The following is a 23,757-nucleotide window of genomic DNA, read 5'->3' on the forward strand; positions in this document are numbered from 1 at the left end:
GTCACAGTTTGTGCTTCTTTGCACATCTGGTAATCTTTGTATCTGATGCTGGATATTACGCATGTCACACTGTTGAATATTTAGATTTTGTTGTATTCCTTTAGTGAGTATTGAGGTTTATTTTAGAGGGCAGTCAGGTGACTTGCAGATCTGCTTGATCTCACCAAGGCTAGTGTCACTCTCAGTAAGGGCAGTTATGGAGCAGCCCTTAGTCTACAGCTATTTCAGCCCCAGCTGCCTTCAGAGAAAAGCTTAGGTGTTCAGTGAGGTCTCTTCACACTGGTTGGTAGGAACGTGATTGACTCCTGGCCCCATGGGAGCCCTGGGCATTGTTCAGCTTATGGGCCTCTCACAGTCATTCTTTGCCTAGCCTGACGGACTTCAGTTTCATTCTATACACAAGCAGATTAGTATTTTGCCAAACATTTCAAGGAGACTCCTGTACAGATCTCTCTGTATACAAATTCCAGTCACTCTGGCTTCCCCAAACTCCTATCTCTGTTTCCTCAACTCAGTGTGATGGGCTCTCTTGGGTTCCTGCTCCCTTTGCCATGATCTGGAAATTTCCTCTAAGGAAAAAGTAAGGTCATCACTCTGCACACCTCTTTTCTTTTCCTTCTTTCAAGGATCATAGTCCTGCACTGTTATAGCCCAATGTTTGAGAACATTTGTTTCATGTATTTTTTCCAGTTTTTTAGTTGTTTATGGAAGGACAGCAAATCCTGTACTGGTTACTCATTCACAGGCAGAAGCAGAAGTCCATACACCAAACTGACACTTCACAATATATAACTTGGGTTCCCATGCAGCATTTATTGAGGCACTACCATAGGCTGGAATCATGGTAATAATAGATAAGGCAAAATCTCTGATAAGAAACTGACTTAAATGAGTGTAAATCACACTTCTAGGAAATATACTGCAAAAAGGTAGTAGGATGAGATTTTTGCGGTAATTTTCATATTTTTCAATTAATCTGATCAGGAGTTTGATTCCGCTTGACATTATGGATTTTAAATGCTCAAATATATTTTCAAAATGCAGAAACTCATTCCTTATCAGTCCTTGATACTGCACACACTAATGCTTTTTTTGCACACTCAGACTCCCTTCAGACAGATTTATTGCTTAAATGTTATTTAAGTGACTCGTGGGTAAAACCATCAAACAATAGGGAGGGAAGTTGAGCTAGTATGGTAGAGGTCTAAAAAAAGATATAATTTAAAACACACTAAATTCAGAAGCACAATTCTAGTATAAACAAACCATTTTCTGCCCCTGCCAAAATCTGAGAACATTTCATGAAGTTTTCTGAAAGACACAATAATTTTTATTCATTTTATTTTTTGCATCAGTTACAGGACACACTTATAAAGATTAACTGATATTAACACAGACCCACCATGCAGACAAGTGAGAATGTGGCCCCACTGGATTTGCAGGCTCTGAGCATCTCTGCGGTTGCCCACTTGGATCAATTTTTAATTTCCATGGAATGTGCAGGCATCCAGAAGTTCTGTGAGAGGTAACATAAGAGAAAGACCGTCAGGTACTACCTGTGCTTATTAAGTATGATGCTCTTCCTATTTTCTAAAAGTAAATGGTAGGTAATGAAGATTTTTTTTAAAAAATCTCTCTCTCTCTCCTCTAACTGATGTCAGTGCTATCCTTAAACATCTACATTTTCCTCTCCTCCTATTCTCCACGTCTCTAACACATGATATAATTTAACAAAAATTCAGGCACACTCCCAATAATTTGATTATTCCAGCTCTAATTTTATTTCTCCAACTTATTTTTTTTGAGGCAGCTATGCCATGTCTATAGTACATAGAAATAGAGAGAAATGACTTACTTAGTGCCACTTCTACATATGTATATACGTAGAGGTGGCCTGCTTAGGCTAACAACACTTGTTTATTTTAATATTAATTATACATTTTATTTAAAATCTTTGAAAATTGGTCCACTATGAGTGGTATGTATGTGTTATTTCCAACCTCCTCCCTACACTGAAGTGCTCCCACACACAGACATTTTCATTCTATTAGCCAAAAAATGGAAATATACATGTAAACAAGTTCAATTTCCAAATGATCTTCAGTTCTGTTGCACTCTCTGGCTCCTTCAAATGATTTGGCCTTTTCAGTTAGTGTCTTATACTGTGGCCTAATTGACTGCCTCCCTGGTAAGCCTGAATCCTCTTGCAGGGCCAGGAGCAAGCCTTCCTAATCTTTGTGTCCTATTCGTACTGGCCCAGGCTTGGCACACTGTCGTCCTTAAGACAAACATGTTTACTTTGACCCCCACGTTATTGCTCCTTGGTGTTTATTCTACTCACCAGAGTGTAAGCACTGTCTCATGTTAGCAATAGCATGAAGATACTCTGGCCCTAAGTATTTTTGATAAGTTGTTCTGTCCTGAAGGTTAGTCAAACATTCTGTATCATCGCTGAAGAGCAGATCCTTGCTTGAGGATTTGAACAGCTGGAACATCATGTATTCAAACCCGTTTCTTCCAAAGAGCTCCTGGGTTAGACAGACAGACAGCGAGTGACCAGCAGCGCTGGGCAGCATGGAGCTGTGTGTTCTGCTTCAGAAGCCCCGAGTCTGCTGGACTGCTCAGCGCCAGGCCCTAGGAGACCTGGGACACAGAGACAGCTTAGGAGGTACCGTAGTAAAATGGCACAAAGCATGGCCTCTGCGTTCAAATCCAGGCCCTAGCTTTTCCTGTCGAGTGACATTAAGAAAATTCTTGACGGAGCTCAGTGAACCTCAGTTTACTCATTTGTATATGGAGGTAATTATGCTAAATACTGAGATGATGTATGTAAAGCAACTGCTAAATAGAAAGAGCTCCAAGTTCACAGCTGTATCACTATCCCAACCAATCACTGCCAGATATTTTCAACTCTCTGGGTCATCCTTCCATGTCTTCCTGTGGCCGGAGCCCTTACTACCTTGCCTCTTCTGTTCTCTGGACCTGCCCCAGGCACTGATCCTGCCCCTCCCCCGCTTCCTGCCCCTCCCCCCTTCCTTTGTCCACTTTCCTTGTAGCCCAGGTGACAGCTTGCTCTGTGTGGGACCCATCCCTTCAAAAGTCCATGACCAAGAGCCTCTGTATTTCCACCTGTCCCTGGGTCATCACCTTTTAACTGGGATGTGTGGGCAGAATGTGCTAAGATATGTATGACTCATTTGGGGCTCCTCCAGGAATGGGGTGTGCTAGGGCAAAAGGCAGACAAGGCTCTGGGTTTCCTTAAGATCATCTGATTCAGACAGCCACTACTTCATAGGGTCATCCCTTGTTGGCTGCCTGTAGAGGTCATGAGTTGTCTGAATGTTGGCTCTTTGACTTTCACAAAGCCAAAACAGTCTCAGCCTACCCAGGTCCAGGAAACACACTGGGATCCTCCCTAGGTCACACAGAGTAACCTCCGTTCTGCCTTTTCCACATGTAGCCCAGCCTACTGTGAAGGGCACAGGGCCAACTCCCTTATTTCTGTGACAGAACAAGCCCAAGAGGTACCACGACTCTGCTTAGAGAGTCAAGTGAGTCTCAGGGAGACGCTTGAGATACCCATGCGTCTGGGACTCTTCCAGTCCACTGTGATATCCTAGACAGCCCCAGAGCAAGAAGTGAGCGCAGCCTCCAGCCTTCCGCATTCATCAGAGTCAGGGCCCACTGCCGAGGGAGAAAGGGCATGCGACTGGGATGTGGCCTGTGCAGCTCTGCAAGTAACCTAAGCATTCGTTTCGGGGATGAGGACTGAATTCCCACACCTGTTGATTGAAGAGCATTCTGCGGACAAAATCCGCCTTATCTTTCCTTGAGACCACAGCATGACTTGGGGCTACAGCCAGGTGGCAGCTCTGAGCCTCGGTCACAGGCTTCCTGGTGCCATCGAGGCACAGCAGCTGGAAGTCCTCCTGCTTCAGATCCTTCGCCCAGGCTTCAGGGTTCTTTCCTGGGGAGAGAGAGGAGGTGGACGGGCTACAGCTGACAGCTTTGGTCAAGGCACCCTCAATGGGGGGTGTGACCGACCACCAGTGCCTGGGAGAATCACAGAGGCGCAAAAAAAACCAATAAAGCCTTTACAATAAAGCAGAAGAGCAACATTCATAAACTCATAGATTCTCTTAAAGGCAAAGATTTCTTCAACAGACCTGAAAAGCACTAGGCAGAAAGGAGAAGATTGATGGATTGAACCATACTAAAATGAAGAATGTTTATCAAAAGACATCATCAAGAAAGTGAAAGTCAAGCCTTTTCAGAGAGGGACAAGATATTTGCAATACACATAGCTGACAAAAACTTGTATCCTGAACGCCTAAAAATCAAGACAGCCAGATGTGCTCATATGGACTGTGGCAGCTGTGTGTTTGTCAGTTGAGTTCAAGACCAATGTGATAACCAACCCTGTCAAGTCTGCCCAGACATGAAGAATTTTCTCATTCCCTAAATAAAAAAGGTTAGACCGAAGTCACCAGAGTCTGATGGGGTTAATAAACTTCCCCCTTGCCCATCTGGGGAATGATTTCCCAGGAAGGACTCTGAGTTTTCCGAGAAAGGAAAGGACAGCGTAGGCGCCTACCGTCAGTGTTCCGCAGGACCGTGGGATACTTCACAAAGGCCACGTCTCCCTTCTCAACCAGACACCTGCACAGAGAGGGTCAGGTCAGCAAGGAGGACTTACAGCAGTGGGAGGGAGAGGCTCCAAGAGGGAACCACTGGGAGCTCCCAGCCCTACCCCGGGCCACTTACACCACACACGCTCCTGTGATGCCTGCTGTCCCTGGGGACTCAAGGGGAAATGCCGTGGGAAAATAGAAGTCTGCTTATTTAGATTCTGTTGTAGATACCTATTGTTTGGTTCCTTGTTTTAAACACTGATTGGTTTCTCCACAAGAGCTGCTTGTGTTCTCCTATGAATAGGGATATCCAAGGATAATTCTCTGGTTGGATCAAAACACACATCAGAGATTAAAATCAGCGTAAGATGTGATTCTGAAGGAGTCCTATCACATCCATATGTCTACTCAGCCTTAACAAAAGTTAATGTGCATCATGAGATATTTTTCATGCTTAATCCCCTGAAAAATGTTTCTGTGTGTTTAAGGTGCATTTTTTTTTTTTTTTTTTTTTTTGGTGATACACGGGCCTCTCACTGTTGTGGCCTCTCCCGTTGCAGAGCACAGGCTCCGGACGCTCAGGCTCAGCGGCCATGGCTCACGGGCCCAGCTGCTCTGCGGCATGTGGGATCTTCCCAGACCGGGGCACGAACCCGTGTCCCCTGCATCGGCAGGCAGACGCTCAACGACTGCGCCACCAGGGAAGCCCTAAGGCGCATTCTTTGTGAGAAATGTTGAGCGCGTTAAAAATCAGTTTTGTGACATTCAATCAGTTGGAATTGATCCAGTTCTCTCTCTCTCCTAATCTTCGGGTCCCTCTATCATTAGCTAGGCTCAGCTACTCCGTTCAATTCTCCATCTTGCTCTATTTCCTTGCTTCAACACCACGCCCTCCACCCTGGCCTGATCGTCTCAGTCCTGAAAGAGCCTGATCGTCTGCCTCAGGTGTGTCTGCACCTCGGCAGTGAGGTAAACCAGAGCTTCCCGATCGTTGACTTCACCTGGGCATTCCTGTTGTCCCTTCTCTGCTCTAGATCTGTGATTCTCCAAGTGTGGGCTGGACCGGCAGCATCAGCACCAGTGGGAACTAGTTAGAAATGCACGTTCTCGGGCCCCACCCCAGACCTACTGGCTCAGGAATTCTGGGGGTGGGGTCCAGCCATCGGTGTTTTAACAAGCTCTCTGGGAGATTCTGATTTGTGCTCAAGTGTGAAACAGTGCCCCCTCACCCCCGCTCTATAGAGCTTGAGACAGCACCCCCTCAACTCTATAGAGCATGGACTCCAAAACGTTCTCCCACTTCCTGTAAACCTCTGTCTCTCCACACACCCCTACCCAACACTCACACTCTGACATGTGCTTTGGCTTCCCAGAGGAAACACAGAAATCATCACTTGGGCTTCCTTTCAGCATCCTTCTGCCAAATCTGGCAGCCCAAGGCTCCAGCACGCTCCTGCCCTCCAGGGACAAAGGAGGAGGGAAGGTCTCTCTCCAGCAAAAGTCTCCTCCCTGGGTGGTCTGCACCTCACCCACGCTCACGCACTTTCCACTGTAGTCATCCTCTTTCTCTTCTATAACCCTCTTCACTCTTCTCATCAGCTTCCACACTTCTTGTAAAAACAAACAATAAGCCCTGCCTTGACCCCACACTGCCCTTAACAATGGGCCTCTCTCCAGGACTCATCCAAACACCTGAAAGGATCATCGCACTTGCCATCAGCACCCCTGCACAAGACTCTCTGACCCTTGCCAGTCATCTTAGGGGACTGACTCAGTATTGAATCTCCTCCCGCCCAGGTCACCAGATCCAGGAGCTAGGTTCACTGTACTCATTTTATTTGATCTCTCAAGTTCATCCTTTCCCCAGTGATCTGAAATGTCATCTTTGTTTTAGATTAAATATAGTATGTCCATGTACCTGTCTTGGAAATTTTTTCTCTTCCACTGATTTATTTGTCATTTTTCACATAAACCAGCCTGTATTGCTCACAGCATTACTATATTAAGTAGTATTATAATATTATTTTTATACCTAAGAAAACAAAATTCCCTTTGTATAATTTTATTTTTAAATTCTTGGCGTTTGTTCGGTCTACCTAGCTTTACTACTTTTTTGAGTACTACCCCCCCCCCCCCCCGCATCTGCTTTAATCCATCTGGTCACAGCAGAGGCAGCTGGAACTTCACGATGCAACTTCACAGCATGAGTTATGTGAGCGGGAAACTTTCACCTGAACTGGGCTGACAATCCTATGTCCTGGGACCTGGGACTAATACGTTATGGTCTGTGTTTGCTTCTTTATAACTAAAGACCTGTAACAATGCTGGGGCTGCTGGTCACAGACATTCCCTCTGTGTAGACTGAGAAACAGAGAAAACCACCCTGCGGGGAAAGAGAAATGAGGCAGATGTGCAGAGAGAGAGAGAGAGAGAGAGAGGAGAAGCAGAGTGCTGAAAATTCATTCGTCATTTATCTGGAATTCTAATTTAACTGGATGACCTGAATTTTACCTGGCAACCCTCGCCTTAAAGTATCTTGGCTACTCCTGAGGCTCAGGTCTCAGCCCTTACAAGGAGAAAGCTCCCACAGCACCTATTAAAATATGCCCTTGCCTTAAGATGGTTCATATGGGTGTTTTCGCTTGCAACCAAAGTCCTCATTCACTTTATTAAAGAAAAAAGATGTGAACCAAGATCAGCAGATAAAATGTATAGTATTCTAGAGAGTAAAAAGTGCTAAAGAAAACATAAAGCAAGAAAGGCGGATATGAAATATTGGCAAGGGTATGTGTGTAAAATCAGAGAGTGGCCAGGAAAGACTTCCCTGAGAAATCTTAAAGGAAATGAGGGAACTAGCCATGATGCTATGAGAAGAAGGAGCACTGCAGGTGGGGGTAAGAGCAAGTGCAAAGGCCCTGAGGCAGGAGTGTGCCTGATATCTTCAAGAAACAGCTGTGACGCCAAGATCACAGATGAAGCAGAGACAACAAGAGGAAAGATGTAGGAGATGAGGTCACACAGAGCCTTCCCAGATCTCAAAGGGACCACACAGGTCAAAGAAGGACCCTGACTTTTACTCTGAGTAATATGGAAAATTACTGGGGGGCTTTAAGCAGAGAAATGCTTTAAACAGAATCACTCTCGTTGCTGTGTTGAGACAACACAGCAACGAGAGTGGGGGAGGAGGATAGGACAGATGCATGGAGATCTGTTGGGGGTTATAATCCAGGGAGAGATGATGGTGGTTTAGATCAAGGTGGTATCACTGGAGATGGGCGATGAGGACAATTCTCGTTACCCTTTGCAGGCAGAGCTAACATGATTTGATGATGACCCAGACGTGGGGTTTGAGAGAGAGAGAGTAGACACGGTTATCACACACCAAGGCTTTGACTTTTTCCTAAAGGAAAAACGGAGTTACCTTTAACTGAGATGGCGAAGACCTCAGGAGGTACTGGTTTGGGTGGGAGTGTGTAAATTCCAAAAGGTCAGCTTGGGACATTTAAACTTGACCTGCGGATTAGAAACCAAGTGGACATGCCCAGGAGGCAGTTGAATATATGCGTTTGGAGTTTCATCTGGCGTTTTGAAGAGATGTCTGAACAGGAACATAAATTTGGGAATTGTCAGCATATAGATAGATCGAGACTAGATAAAACCACCAAGGTCTGAGCATGAAGAGAGAAGACCAATGCTGGAGCCCTGGGGCACACCAACTTGTACAGGTTGGGCAATGAGGTAGAGCCAGCAAAGAGGCCGAGATGCAGTAACAGGAGAGGAAGGAGGGAATCCAAGAAAGTGTGGGGTCCTGAAGCCAGGGAAGAAAATGTATGCAAGTGGGAGAAGAGATCGGTGGTGTCGGTGATCTGGGCTTTGGATTTATTTAACAACACAGAGGTCCCTGGCAATTTAAAAGTGCAGTTTCAGCTGCGTGGTGGGTGGTGGTATACAGGGGAGGGGGTTGGGAGGCAGGGAGTGGGGAGGTATGGTGGGAGTAGTCTTCTCACGTGCCAACAGTAAGGAGGAATGTTTTCTGTAGATAATTTAAATACAATAATAAAACCAACTCCACTGGTTGGGGTGGGGGAGGTGAACAGATTCCTAAACTAGGCTTTGGGGAGATTGAAAGGAGAGAAAGTGAACCGAGCAAGGACATTAAAATATCCTCCTTCAATGAATTTTGTTGTAAAGAGGAGAGAAATGGAAAGCTGCTGCAGAGGAAAGTGAGGTCAAGAGAGGTTTTACTTATTTCTTTATGTTTAAGGTGAGAAAACAGCAGCATGTTTGTATGCTGATGGAAATGATCCCGTAGAGAATAAGATGTGAGAACACAGGAGAAAAGAGGGGGAGGAGCGCTGGGGCAACGCCCTTGAGCGGGCTGCCTGCCGGAGACAATCGCTGCAGATGCAGGGCTGGGCTCGGTGAGGAGATGGCCCGCTCCTCCCCAGTAAAAGGAGGGAGGGCAGCGTCCAGGGGCGCACACATGCCAGCACTCGGCAGATGTGGCGGTGGGACGTTGTGGAGTTTCTCTTTTGATTGCTTCAATTTTCTCAGGTGAAATAGGAAACAAAGGTGTGACAGATGGAGGAAGAAGTGTTGGAGGATTGAGGAGAGGAAAGAGTATGGAATGGTCTTGTAGGAGCGTGGGGTAGTAACGGACTAGAGACTTCTGGCTCATCTGAGCTGGGTTCGCATTACTTTAAAGGGAGGCCAGTCAGCCTGGAGGCGCTGGCACCGAAGTAGAATGTTGCACCCAACCCAGGTCGAGGTTCAGCCAGGAGAGATGACCGGCATTTGAGGATGTGCCCAGGGGAATAATTATCACGGTTGGCTGTGGAATGTATGCTGCATCTGGAGGGGGAAAAGGACATGAGGGTGGGTGTGAACAGGATCAACGGACCTCAGGTCAGTAGGAATGGTGGAGCCGGGAAGCTAGAAGGCGTGCAAAGGCAGGCAGGTGGTGGCGGGCAGGATGAGATGTCTAGAGCTAAGATTGTTTTTCGTGTGCTCGTCTGCACTTTGGAACTTCCGTCGTTCTGGATAGAACTCCGAGGACAGAATTCTAGGTCTCTGTGATTCTACTGTAATCATACCAAAATGGGACCATGGACCCTAATACCAATGTACTTCCCAGTGTAAAGAGAAGTTCAACTATTTTAGCCTAGGTTTAATGTTCAGCATATATTTTTGTAGTGGGGTCTGTGAAAATATGTAATTTATGTACGGCTTATGAAAGTGACCAAACTTTGGAGAGGGAGGGACGAAGCAGTCTGGCAGTGTGATGAGTAGAAGGCTCCTTTCTAGAGACTCACGTGTTCTCCACACCACCCTAACTCCACAGGGTGCCCTTCATACTGAGAATTAACTCTACCTCCTTAGCCAGGCCCTCAAGGCACCGAGACAGACAATGCCTGCAGCTCCAGCCTCCTCCCTCACCTGATCCCCTCCCTCCCAATGCTCTACTCTGGCGCCTTCTCTGGCCTCAAATATGGCATCATTTGTCCAGCCCCAGCCTTTGTCCTTGCTGTTCCTTCTTCCTGGATTACTCTTCTCCATATTTTCTCAGGCCTGATTCCCTCTCAACATTTAACCCTCAGTTCACATGGCCCCTCTGATCCTGAGGCCTTCCCTGACCACCTTTTCTAAGATTGTCCCTGAGTCACTGCCATATCACCCCCCTTGGTCACCACCACCACCCCCAGCACTTATCACAGTCAGGAAGTGATTGTGCTTTAAGTATTTATTGTCTTACTCTCCCCACGGTGTGTCTTGCTGTTGCTCTAACCTCTCTACTTAGAATAGTGCCTGCCACATACTAGGTGCTCAATAAATATTTCTTGAATGGATGGAGGAGCCCAGGAATATGTGTTTTTAAACATACTCTTCAACCAGGTGTAAGAAGCATGTAGCCGGTGTCCTTCCTTTGATCTTAAACTGGGTCTCTGAAAGATCCTGTGACTTGTCCACAATCACACAGAAGAACAGATCGAAAGTAGAAGCAGGGTTGTGACCTGTGTCCATCAGTCTTGCCTCTCCCCAGGTGCCCTGAGTCCGCTGGCTCTGCCCAAGAGTGCTCCAGGAAGGGGCTGGGCTTGAGTCCTCAGGGCCCCTGGGAATCTGCAGTTCTGTTCTCTAATTCTGGCTCCTCCTAAATGCAGCACCCAGATGGTGGGATGATGAGAGAGGTGAAAGGGCAGGAAGTTCACCAGGCTGGTGCCAAAGCGAAAGGTGGTGGACAGATGCTACTTGCCTGAGAGCCCCACTCGAGCCGTAGTACCCCTCGTGGCTGTTGGGAGCACACGTGTGGGCTGGCGTGCCACTGCCATTGCACAGGGCACAGAGACTGGACGCTGGATCAGACCCAGGGGCACAGCTTTGACTGAAGAATTCATCTGCGCAGGAGGACACGAGAGGTCAGCTCTTCCTGCCTGTGTTGGCAAGAAAGCCTCAGACTGTGTTCCTAAAATTGCCTGAGTGACATAAAGACACACTCAGGTATTTAGTACCATATGATTAGAAACAAAAAGCTTATGGAATTTAAAAAAAAAAAGGTTGCAGCTGAAGCAGAGTAAAGGGGGCCTGGCTGAAGCTGGGACAAGGGTCTTTGAGATCACAGCAGTCCCGGCACAGGTCAGTGGTGTGGACGGGTGGACACAGGTTTAGCCCTAAGAGAGTGGACAAAATTGGAAGTCCTAGGTGGTTGAACCTGTCCTGTATGCTTTCCAATCTCTACTGCCCTTGTCCATCTTTACAAGTCTGCCATCATGACTCAAAGGCCAGGAAGGGGCCCAAGAGGCCCAGCTGCCCACCCCTGTGCTGAGCCCCAGGGCACTGTGGTGAGGAAACCACACAAGCCCCGCCCTCCTGGACCCCAAGTTTCTGTGGTGACAGTCACGACTCAAGTAACCACGCCAGTGAATTTATGTTTCCCTATCATCGTGTTTCCCCACCGTGCTCTGGGAAAAAGAACATAGTTCCACGGCTATAGATAAAGGAACCTGGTACATACCTGGGAGTCAGGGAGAGGCCTGAAGTGGACAGATGAAGAATGAATAGGAATTACCCAAGTGAAGGGCAAAGGGACGAGTTTTCCAGACAGGGAGCAGCATCTGCAAAGGCCTAGGGCAGGAGTTGGGGGAGGGAGCAAACAGCACAGAGAGCTTAATGGAGGCCATCGGTCCTGGATCACCCAGTGGTCCAGTGAGTGGGAGGGGTCAGGGTCCAGACCACATGTGATATTTTACACCTTTGTGTATATTTTGTTCTTTATTTGCAGAGAAATGGGGAGCCTCTGACGGGCTTTAGACAATGTTGGGCCAGGGGTCTAGCAGCAGGGTGAGCCAGGACAGATGTGGGGTGTAGGCAGCAGGCTACTGCAGGGGTCCAGGGGACATGAGGGCAGCTTGAAGTAGCACAAAGGGGAGGGAGGAGCTACGTGGAAGGAGGAGAAGCTGATATCACTGGTGATGGACAGGTGTGTGGTGGCTGGCAGACTCATTTCCAGCTGGGGCCAGTGGATGGACTGTGGGGGGCCTCCACCAAGCTAGGCAGCTCTGGAGCAGGGCCAGGATCGGCAGAGATGATGCATTCCATGTTGTACAGGTTGAGTTTAATGTACTTTTTGAAATACTGGACTAGATAATGTCAAACAAGCAGTTCAATATACATAGGTTTGGAGAGCAAGGAGAGATCTGTGCCAGGGACAAAAACTTGACAGTTATCAGCATATAGACACAATTATCGTACAGCAGCAAACTTATCTAGTGCTTGCTATGTGCCTAGCTTTGTACGTATAATGTTTGTTTAGATCGTTATCTAGGCTATAGGCATGGATGTGAGGGCTTGGGGGTTGAGTTTAGAGTGGGGAAAAAAGTTGCTTTAAGCAACTCAAACATTTATTAACCAGGTGGGAAAGGGACTTTGTAGGGGTAGGAGAAAAAAGAAGCCAGTGTGTTTTCACAAAAGCCAGGAGATGGTGGTTTAAGGTGATCTGAAGCAGGAAAGGTCATGGAAGCACAGACTGGAGCCCATCCTTCCAGTTGAGCAACATGGAGGTCCCGGTAGCCTTGACCAGAGTTCTCCCTGTGGAACCAGGTGGAGGAGCCAGAGGGCAGTGAGTGCAGCCATGAGTGGGGTGAGTGGCTGAGACCATGATTTTATGAGGTTTGGCCATAAAGGGGAGAAAGAGAAGGCAGGAGCTGGAGGGGAATGTGGGGAGAGGGAGGGTTTTTAAAGGTGGAAGACACTGGGTACGTTCACATGCTGAAAGAAATTGTTGGGCATACCAGAGGAAGAGGTAGTAACTGAGGGTGCAGCTCTGGGGAGGGGCGAGGCAGGGCCCACAGCCAAGTGCAGGTAGGAGGATGGGCTGCGTTGTAGAGGGAGGCTGAGCAGGTGCAGCCAGCAGGAGCCCCCAGCTTTGGTGGTGGGGTGTTGATGGGAACCTTCCTGAGGGTTTGAAGTATCTCTTGCAGGTGCAGATGAGATCATGTGCTCAGAAAGGGTGATAGGTAGGTAAGCGTGGGATGGAAGTGTACGGACAGCTAGGACATTAGGATAATTATTGGGAAGTGTGGGTGTGGAGCAGAGGAACAGCGGGGATACTCGTGAGCACCAGGGTAGGGCAGGGGGCGCTGGGGTCAGCAGCTGGAGCATCTCCATGGAATGAACTGCTCTGCCCTGCGACATTCTCCAGCTGTGTTCAGCTGATCAGGTGCAGAGGGCCAAGAGAGCAGGTGACAGGGTTCCTGCAGGGCTCGGATTTGTCAGATGGCTGGGGAATTCCGGGGAGCAGGAGCCTTTTAGGTATTGGCAAGAGCATTGTTGAAACGACTAATATGGAAATTTAAGAGAGGTGAGGGTGAAAGTGAAAGCTAAAGCACTCAAAACTTACTGGTGTAAGGTTTTCAATTAAGAAAGCAGCCTATTCAGTTTATGTGGAAAGACAACACATACACACAAACACACACACATATCACATGTGCACCCCTACATTCCACTCTTTTTTTTTTTGTGGTACGCTGGCCTCTCACTGTTGTGGCCTCTCCCGTTGCAGAGCACAGGCTCCGGACGCGCAGGCTCAGCGGCCATGGCTCACGGGCCCAGCCGCTCCACGGCACGTGGGATCTTCCCAGACCGGGGCACGAACCCATGTCCCCTGCTTCGGCAGGCGGACTCTTAACCACTGCGCCACCAGGGAAGCCCCCCTATGACCCACTCTTGCTTTGCAACCCAGGTCTCTTCCCTGAGCCAGATTTGAAAGACATAAAGAGTAGCGTATTTCCCTGAGATCTGCCCTTTGGGCCGAACCACTCCCCTCAGAAGCAATGGGAGAGGAGAAATGGGAGTCCTGCTAAGGAGATGTGAAGCTCACTCACATGGCTGTCCAGACCTTGTCCACACCATCCACTTATGCCATTCATTGAACTGAATTTCTCCCCTACACAGGCACAGGCCCAAGGAAGGGGCTGCTGCACCACCGCTCAGAGCACACTTACCAAATTTACAGGACCCAGTTTGGTTGTATATGAAACCCATGGGGATGTTCCAGCCTGCAGAAGTGCCAACTGCAGTGTGGCAGGACTTCTTGCCTCGCAGAGAATCCCAGGTGAGGTCAGCATCTGACTTCTTGACCACTGCCACGACGTAATAACCTTGCAACAGAGATACCAGGATGCAATTTCAATACCTCCAGGGCCCTCCCAAAATGTACTGCAGAGTTGCTGCCTGCCAGTCTCCCAGGGGAGGGGGAACAGCTTGAAGCCCTCACCTTGCTCTAGCAGATCCTCCCAGTAACCATCATTGTTAGGTACTCAGCCAAACAGAGCGACTCTACTGCTCTCCAGATATGTCTCCAGGCATACACTCACAAATATTTACACACACACACTTCATACTTTTTCAACAGAATCCTGCCAGTGCTTTATTCTTCCTCAATGATATACCTTTTTGTTTCAGTAGAAATAGATATGCCTGTCTCATTCTATTTATTAGTTGAATCTAAGTTATGTCCACTGTATAGAAGTACAGTGTTTTATAATCCCCATACTGGTGGGCATTGAAGTTGTGACCCATTTTTCCCCATGAAAAATCACTTATCTAAATAAAGCTTTGTATGGAGTGTGCACCTGCTTAAATATTTCTGTTTGAATAGAAGTCCAAAAGAAAGAGCTTTAATGACTTCTTTTTTAAAGTCAGGTCTCTGATTTTCTAGGTTTACAATAATACCATTTTCTAATAATGACAATTTAATCTCTTCCTTTCCCCAATATATTTTTAAAATATTTTTCTTATCTTTCTGCATTCACTTACAAAATAATGTCAAATATCTTTGGTGCGTGTGGGCATTCTTGTCTTCTTCCTGATTGTTATGGGAACACCATTGATACTTGATGTATTCCTATTGCAGTAGAGTGTAACAGAATCCTGCTTGTTGAGTAAGGCCTAAACTGCAAGGCTGAATTTAGAGACTGGAATCATGGGTAATGTGGTTCCCCACCACCACTCCCACCACCCCCAACACACACACCCTGTCTTGCTGTTGTGGATGAGGTATCTATATATTCATGCCTGGAAAATTTGGGAATCAACATGGCAGTGGAAGACCTGCCCACCAGTTACTAAATGATCTCAGACAAGTCGCTTAGCATCTAGGATCCTAAATTTCTCCTCAGTGAAATGGTAACAGTAATGCTAATATGAGCACACTGTACGTTAGGAATGGGAAGGGGAGGTTACATGGATAGGTTTCCAGCCATATTGCTAATGCAGAAGCAGTACCAGAGCCCCTTTCTTGGTGAAGCAGATTCTCCTGAGGCCACCGCAAGCTCTTGCCTATCCGACTGGGTTCTATTACGCCAATCCGGCGGCCAAATACTGTTACAGTGCCTTTCTTGAGCTGTAACAATTTCTGCACAAATGGTATTATTTATTGTCATCTGGTGTGTGTGTGTGTGGCTTTGGGATTAACCCCTCTCCATCTCTACTCCAATCTAACTTTCTCCATTACCCTGAACCGTCTTCTAAGCATCCTCATTGACCTACATTTGTATATCACTGCAGTTCCTGGAAATTTCAATCACTTGTGAATCAATTAGAATTCTTTCTGACTTTACGTATTTTATAATCAGAACAACGAAATGCCAGCCCTTAGAGTTGAAGATACAGATCCAATTCAGAGAAGACAGAAAGCCGTGAAAGCAGAGGGAAGAGGGACAGTTGACCCCAGGGCTGGGGTCCTGCTGCAAACAAAGGGCAGCTGCCGCAGGGTGAGTGGCTTTGCCCCCCTGAGGCCTTTGTGGAGGCGGGCGGTGCAGGGCCTCAAGACCCCAAGCTTGTGTGCCCGCCCACCTCCTGCAGCTCTCCTGTCTCATAAGAAATTCCAAACCCAGGTGAGCACTTGTTTTCATCTCAAGATCCTCCATCACGATGGTTTCCAAAGCTTAATATGCATCAGAATCATCCCAAGGGCTTGTTAAAACACAGAGCAGCAGCCCCATCCTGGACCCCAGCAGACCTGTGGTCAGACTCAAGAACGCTCACATCTGACAAGTTCTCAGGCGACGCTGATGCCGCTGGTCCAGACACCACACTACCTAGAGAACCACTGCTCTAGCCAATGCCCAAGACTAGGTACCTCAGGGACAGACACAGAACCTCTCTGCCCATGTGGAGACATGGATGGGAAAACTCGTCACCTGGTCTCCTATTCTGAAGAGGAGGTCACTCCCCAGCTATTCAAAGCCAGCCACTAAAAGCTAAAGGGCTGATTTCATCTTCATCCTCCTCCTCTTCAGTAGCAGCATCTATGACTCCCCTCCTCCTCCCCCTCTGAGGCATCCACTGGGCCCCAGAAATGTCAGGAACGGGCTCCTGCCCCGGTGCAGACATGGGTGGCAGTATGTGACAGGGAGCACTGCGGTGGGTCAGGAAGGGCAGGGGTCTCCAGTCACGGCGCCTCTGCCCAAACCCAGGTGCAGCCACTTCCTGGCTGTGTGGCCCTGGGCAAGTCACACCGTCCCTGAGCCTCACTTGCCCATCTACGTGATACGGCCAGCGATGTGCATGTTCTAGAGGACTGCTGAGCAGAGTGAGCAGAAGCAGTCCAAGCAGGAGCCCTCTGTCCACTGTGACATGCCCCACGACAGACCTGCTCCTTCACGATGGACTGCGGCAGTGTCATCTCTCTCTCTCTCTCTCTTTTTTTTCAAACAACTCTACTAACTTCGGTTTATTTGTAAGGCTTTCCTCACCCCCTCCCTGACAACAGGACTTTATCTTTTTTTTTTTTTTGTGGTACGCGGGCCTCTCACTGTTGCGGCCTCTCCCGCTGCGGAACACAGGCTCCGGACGCGCAGGCTCAGCGGCCATGGCTCACGGGCCCAGCCGCTCCGCGGCATGTGGGATCTTCCCGGACCGGGGCATGAACCGTGTCCCCTGCATCGGCAGGAGGACTCTCAACCACTGCGCCACCAGGGAAGCCCAGGCCTTTACCTTTGAGCCCCAGTGTTACCGATTCTGACTCACCTTCCACAGGTGTGTTCACACACTTAGACCCAAGCTGCTCTTTGCCATCTTGAGACACTAAAAAGAAAAAGAATTGAGGTACAGGTCATTAAATTCTCACATTACTCAAGTCCTGACTTTCTCAGTCTCAGTAGTCAAGAATAAAATGAGAAACGCTGCTAAGCAGTTTATCATTGGCCATCAACAAGGCGAGATCCTGCAGTCCTATTTCACCTCCTCTCTCCTGACCTTTGCCACTGGAATATTAGGTTCCCTCCCAGAACATGCCCAACATTCAGGGAATTACAGAGAAAGAAAATGAGATGCTCATTGAAGGGGGTGGGGTGGGGAACAGAAGCCACTGAAGACCTTGACAGAGATCCTTTCGATTTGCTGTGTGATTCTAGGCATACGGACATTCTTCCCTTCCGAGCTCTGGGCTGTGTAGACAATCCTTGTAGTCATGCTGTGTTGGAGGGGAAGGATCCAGCCCATGGTTCAGAAAGACCTAGTTGCAGTCTTTATTCTACCTTGGACACATCATTCAACTCCCCCAAGCCTTAGTAAAATGGAGATACCACTATTTACTTCATAGAGTTGTTTTGTTTTGTTTTGAAGGATAACGTATGGTTTCTCACTCACTGCATAGCAGATGAGGCATTTAACAAATAGTGGTGAAATCCTCTTTTCCCCTGGCTGTATTTTTCCAGGTGGAGGGATCCCCACAAAGACCATGACCTTGTGGCCCCATCCATCAATGTCCCAGTGCATCTTGGGTGAGCTAATTTTGGATTAGTAAATTTGGCAAAAGTATCTAGGCACCTGTGGCTCTTTCTTTGTTGAAGAGAATGGGGAGAGGGTGGTTTCGATCTCATCTATGACAGAATGTGTTTTCCCTCTGCCCTCAGCATGCGGTCTGCCAGCAGACCTGTCCTCCTGAATTGGTGGGTGACTCTAACTCAAGGACAATTTGACAAGCCCCATGGCTAGCTCTATGCCATGCCCTCCAATATCACTCTTTCAGTAATAAAGGTTTTATTTTGATTTCTTTCAGCCTAAGTTCCGCATCTATATCTTAACTGGTTCTGACTCTGGGGAAGATAGATGTTATCTGCTAGCTCCCTACACTCCAGATAACATCTATTGTTATCTCCACATCGAACTAAATTATTTCCTCACCTTTCTGTGTCCATAGCCCAGAAGGAAGAAAACACAGAGACCCTGCCCTCCACTTACAGTAGTTCTCTGCCAGGACAGGCACCAGACCACATTTGCCCGCTGTGTAGATGAAGCCTCCATCCAAGCTCATGGCATCAGCCTCTCCTTTCTGAAGTTAAGAAATAAACCAATAGCACAACAGTGAGGCTGTTATCCTGTCTCATCCTCAGAGGTTTCCATCTCATTGGCTTAATGTCACACGTCCTTGTGATAAACCAAATGGTGTATGACCCAGAGCTTCTGCCACATAAACACAGGGTTTAGAAAACTGGACATGCCTTTAGCCTGTTAACCCAGAAGCAAGCACCCAACCCAGGTCATGCTCCCTGGTCATCTCTGTGCCCTCGCATGAGACCCCGTTCTGAGTACTGGACATGCCATCACTACACTTTCTTTGTGACCATTGTCACTCACTCGACAATCAGACTCAGAGTATGTGTCTAATCTGTTTCTATGGAACACGTTTTCTTCTGTATGGCATAGTTCAATTCTGTTCTTATAACCCCATTAGTACTCTAATTAATAATTCATTAATAATTAACTTATGATTTTAATCAATGAACTTTTCCAACAACAGAGACAAAAAAATGCATACTTATATTCATAGATAAGGTCATCAAGAAACAAACACACAGACACAGGCACTCTTTGCTCTTCTCCTGTTAATTGCTCTTCTAGAAATCTATCTTAAAACAGTAGTAACTACAGAAGCAAAAGCTTATCAAGCCCCTACTATGTGCCAGGCCCTTTTCTAAACACTTTACAATGATTTCCTCATGTACTCCCTCACAGAACCCAGTAAGGTAGGTACTATAATTCTCCCCCTTTTATACCTTAGTTAACTGAAGCAGAGAGAAGCTAAGTAATTTATCCAATAGATGGTCACTAAGACTTAGGTAGTTTAATTCCTTAGCTTCTGCTCATAACCACTATGGAATGTGTCAGCCTCCAGGATCTGACTAATCCAAAGGACACATCCCTAAATACTATTCTAGGTACGTTTTTTTTCATCCACAAAATGGGTGAAAAATCTACCTCATAGGCTCATGATGAGGAATAAATGAGTTAATACAAGTTAAGAGCTCATACATATGCATGGCACATAGTAAGTAACTCCAGACATATTCACTGTCATTAATATTAAAGATATACTTAGAAATATTGATGGGTATAGAACAAAAATGTTCAATCCTATATTGTTTATAACAGCAAAGGATTTGGAAATCATTCAGATATAGACATTTAGAAATTGATTGAATAAATATTTGGTGGACTATTATGCAGCCATTAAGAACATTTTAAATGAATACTTCATTACCTAAAAAGTGCACCAATTGTGCTCAAGAATTGAAATCGTAATAACAACTGTTAACATTTATAGACTGCTTATTATATGCCAGGCAATGTTACAAGTGCTCAAATTCATTTAATTCTTATAATTGACAAATTTAGGAGACTGTATAAATAGCAAGACTTTAATCTTAGACATTGGTCCCAGGGACGTTTACCAAAATTAGATCTTCTTTCTTAAGAAAAATTGTAGTCTCCTACGCTTGTCATTTTTTCAATCTTTTGTTTATAAATTTTTTTCTAATCTCAAAAATATTGTCTGCTCATAGAGAAAATGAACAGTTGATACCAACACAACATCATAACTCAGAAATTATGTGGTGCTGATTTCTAAGTTATGAAGTTGTAAATGATATCATTTATTTTTCAATTCTCTTCCAGCATGTAATAATTTTATCCCCAGAAAAAAACCTGAACCTGTCCAGAGAACTGAAAAGGTTGATTTGCTTTCCCAATCCACAGGGGTCCTGACCACACCCTGGGGTGTCACCCAGCTTCCTAGGCAGGACCCCTCAGAGCTCCCTGGGCTCCAGAGCTGAGCTCCTAAGCAGTCTGGGTCCTGGGCTGCTCTGTGTTTCCGCCGGCCCCCGAGCGGGAGGGGCCTGTGGGAGCAGCAGGGTGTGGCTTTCGAGAGCTGGGGGTGGGGGAAGGCAGCACGTAACAGGTGCGTCTCAGCCTCACAGCTGATGGGAAGACATCTGGGAAGGGGGCTTCACCGCCAGACTGCAGAAGCGCTGCGTGTCTGAGTGTCAGAGCCCAACTGCAGGAACGGGGCCCTCCTTACTGCGACGGCGGCGATGCAGCCCTCCGTGGTCTCCTCCGCGGTGCACTTCAAGATGCCACCGCTCAGGGCACTCCACTCGTCACACTTGGCCTTCTCGTGCTGGCCCACTGCGCACCACATCACCCTCTGGGGGTCTTCTGTCCCTAGGTCTGGTGGAGAAGAGCCAGGGATCCAAAGGAAGCCCCCAGATGGGGGAGGGGAGGGGGGCGGTTAGCGCCACTGTCTTACGAGCGGCTGCCCAACAGCAGAGTTGGCAGCAGTGTCTCATGCCCATGTCACCGCTCATTGCTGCCTATCACCTCCCAGGAGAAATGGTGAACTCGGTTCCCAGAAAGAGCAGTGAAGGCAGAGCCAGCACCCTCCTGACCTCCCCTACTCAGACGTCACCACCCCAGGGGAGGCCTCTCTGAGCACCAGCCTGGCTCAGGGCCTTCTGGGGTTTTCTCTTCCAGGATGGGGTTCTCCCACCGAGGGAGCATCCCCTAGTTGGAAGCCAGTGTCATTTGTTCTGGGTGGGCCTGCTTGCTCTGACGCCCACATCAATCTCAGTGGCTTTGGTACATGCTCCATAACTACTGGTTAACTAAATGAAGGGGGAAAAACAAAAGGAAAGAAGGAAGGAAGAAATAAACCATGGGGATCCAAGGGAAAGCAGGCACTGGATTAAAACCCTCTGAAATTCTAGCTGTGCTCCCGGTGGTGGCAGAGGCTGTGTTCCCACTGCAGTTTAGGATGGGCTATTTTCCCTGTCAAACAGACCTACTGCAGGGTGGGGCAACCCTGGTTCACACAAGGGAGCCAGGACCATCATTACTTCAAGTTGCCTGTAATCTGAAGGTCTTTCAAAGCCTTTTGTGACCCCCTAATTCAGGCCTTTTCCCCAGATCAGCAGAAAATCCTTGCATGAACCCAATGCAGGTGGTAGTTCCCTTGGGCCCTGCAGCCCAGTGAAGGTTGGGTGAGGTGAGGCTTGTGGGCACCAGGAAAACCTCCATGGCCACACCCTGCCCCATGTCCAAGCTCTCCAGGTCCCCCCGCAGGACCTTACACACCACTCATTAGATGCTGGATGGCAGAAAAATGCTCATATCCCAGGTATAGCTTGGCGTCCATCTTAGGTGGGACTCTTAAAAACCCAAGGGCGGCGTCCGTAAACAGCAGGTCCTTTCCATGAGGAGAGCCGAAGAGCTGGAATTCTGCTGACTTGTCTTTTCCAAAATTTTCCTGTTCAAAGGATAAAAGAAACAGTGAAGAAAGGAGGCTAGCATAAGGAAGTAAAGGAAAAACAAACCCCAAACCAGACAAGGAGAGCAGAGAGCGAGAGAAGTATGAGTGCCTGAGAGTAAAGACCATGCCAAGGCCCTCCAAAGTCCCTGTGGCTCATGGGGTTCTCAAATCTTCTCCAGCAAATCCCAGCTTGTCTGCTTTGTGGGCCTCAGAGAGACTGCCAGGGGCTGCCCCCAGGTCTGCATAAAGGGTAATGGTCACCATGGGCCAGGCAGCTGCCCCTCTCCTATGCTGCATTCCCATGGGGCAGCCAGTGATGGTGGCCTTGTTGCTGGCCATCTGATTGCCCCAAGTGGCTCCGGTGGGCTTCATCCTGGAGCGGGTGCTGATCCAGGACCATCAAGCCTGGAGATCAGAAGTCCTGGGCGCGTCTGCCACCCCAAGCCTGCCACTGAAGGCCTTCAAGCAGTCCCTTCCTCTTTCTGGCCCCCCCCAAAAAGCGAAGGGCCCTTTGCGTATAATTCCCACTGACTGGCCCAAAGCCATTCCTGATGGTAGCTGACGGTAACAACTACCCACACACTCTTTGCGACGTCTGTCTGCTTTTTGCTTTTGCAGTGGCTCTGCATGTTGCCTTCTCTGGCAAACCCCACATTTCCTTGGGGTGCCCACAGCTTACCCCGGGGCCCAGGAACCTTTCCAGGTACGCCCTGCAAGTCAGTCCCTTCAAAGTGCATAATCCATGTCCCCAAGGTTGTGTCCTCTGGTGATTAGCTGTGTGTATAATGTGCTCACCGTATCTTCCACAGTCGTCTGTGAGTGACCCAAGGGCAGGTCTGTGTCTAGTTCATCTCTGACCACCCAGTGCTGAGCAGAGGGTGCTGACAGAGATGGGACAGGTGACCGGATGAGGGCGGGCTGGGAGAGAGGGACGCCAGCGCAGGACACAGAATGCTCACAGCCGGGAACCTGCCGCTGAGGGGTCCCCACCAATGGGATAAGAGGGGAGCACCTCATGGAGGAACGGCACCTGCATTGTAGCCTGAGGACCTCTTTACAACTGAGAAGAATAAATTGGGGCAACAAGGGGCTTCTGTGCAGTCTTTGGCCCATGGCGTTGACGATGCCAAGGGAGGGAGTTTTATGGCCACTGCTGCCCATCACGTATCCAGACCGAGGGCTTATCAGTGAAGCGGAGGACATGTGGCATGGTTCCCGCTGTGCTGGACACCCACGACTTCCACAGTGGCTAGAAGGGAGTCAACGAGAGCGCCCCAAATCTAAGCAGAGACCCCTACGCAGGAGGGGAGGATGGTGGGTGGGGCTACCTGGGCCAGGTTGAGAAGCTCCCAGATCAAGTCCTCCTTGCCGCCCATGCTTCGTGCCACGACAGCGTGGGAAGGGACCCGGGCCAGGTGGCACCTCTTGTACTCGTCCACAGGCCCCCGGGTGTTGTCCCTGCAGAGCAGCTCATACTCGTCCCTGTCAGCCTTGTCAGCCAGGTTCTCTGTGGAGGGAAGCCCACATGAGCCGACGGCAGGCAGAGAAAGAGGTGTGGTCCCTGCCCCTCCCTGTATCCCAGATTGTTTGGGGATTTGTTGAAATAACTTTCTAAGCCCAAGATGGAGCCGCTCCTGCCTGGGATGCCAGGTCACCACTGAAACTTAGATAACTTCCTGTGCCTGTAAATGTTCTGCCTGACCAGAAACACAGTCTATCCAGTCAGCCAGGCCCCCAGTGCCAAGCCAACTCTGGGTCTATACTTCCTTCCTTCTTCCTTCTCACCCTTGGCAATGTGGCCCCAGCCAATCAGATATTATCTATTTTTCTCTTAGTTGTTCTTTACCCTATCAAAGCTTCCTGCCTTCTGCCCTATTCTGCAGTTCTCTGAATGGAGACTGCCCACTTCAAGAAGTGTTGAAGTTTGTATCACCTAAACTGTCTTCTTTAATCATTTTTTAACAGCCTGAGGAGGACTAAAAGAGAATCTTTTCCAAATACATTTTATACAGGTGAGGATGCTGAGCCCTCAGGAGATGAAAT

At 48.1% G+C, this 23,757-nt stretch overlaps 1 protein-coding gene across 2 annotated transcripts in view; it reads right to left on the reverse strand.

Annotated features, from left to right (window-relative positions):
• Positions 1-1,155: 1,155 nt before the first annotated feature.
• Positions 1,156-23,757, reverse strand: part of LOC309822370 (inhibitor of carbonic anhydrase) — a 40,440-nt gene continuing 17,838 nt past the window's right edge. Inside the window, exons 7-17 of one of the 2 annotated variants that reach the window (XM_082654135.1) lie at positions 23,043-23,221; positions 21,540-21,711; positions 20,488-20,636; positions 18,372-18,462; positions 17,157-17,213; positions 14,129-14,284; positions 10,882-11,023; positions 4,595-4,659; positions 3,783-3,967; positions 2,342-2,528; positions 1,156-1,516 (exon numbers count right to left, since the gene is read on the reverse strand). In XM_082654135.1, coding sequence (XP_082510261.1) covers positions 1,482-1,516; positions 2,342-2,528; positions 3,783-3,967; positions 4,595-4,659; positions 10,882-11,023; positions 14,129-14,284; positions 17,157-17,213; positions 18,372-18,462; positions 20,488-20,636; positions 21,540-21,711; positions 23,043-23,221 — 1,418 coding nt within the window. In that variant the 3' untranslated portion in view covers positions 1,156-1,481. The remainder of the gene's footprint in view (positions 1,517-2,341; positions 2,529-3,782; positions 3,968-4,594; positions 4,660-10,881; positions 11,024-14,128; positions 14,285-17,156; positions 17,214-18,371; positions 18,463-20,487; positions 20,637-21,539; positions 21,712-23,042; positions 23,222-23,757) is intronic. The other variant, XM_082654136.1, reaches the window with a different exon arrangement.

The sequence above is a fragment of the Grampus griseus genome (genome assembly GCF_964374135.1).
Source record: "Grampus griseus genome assembly, chromosome: 5".
NCBI lineage: Eukaryota > Metazoa > Chordata > Mammalia > Artiodactyla > Delphinidae > Grampus > Grampus griseus.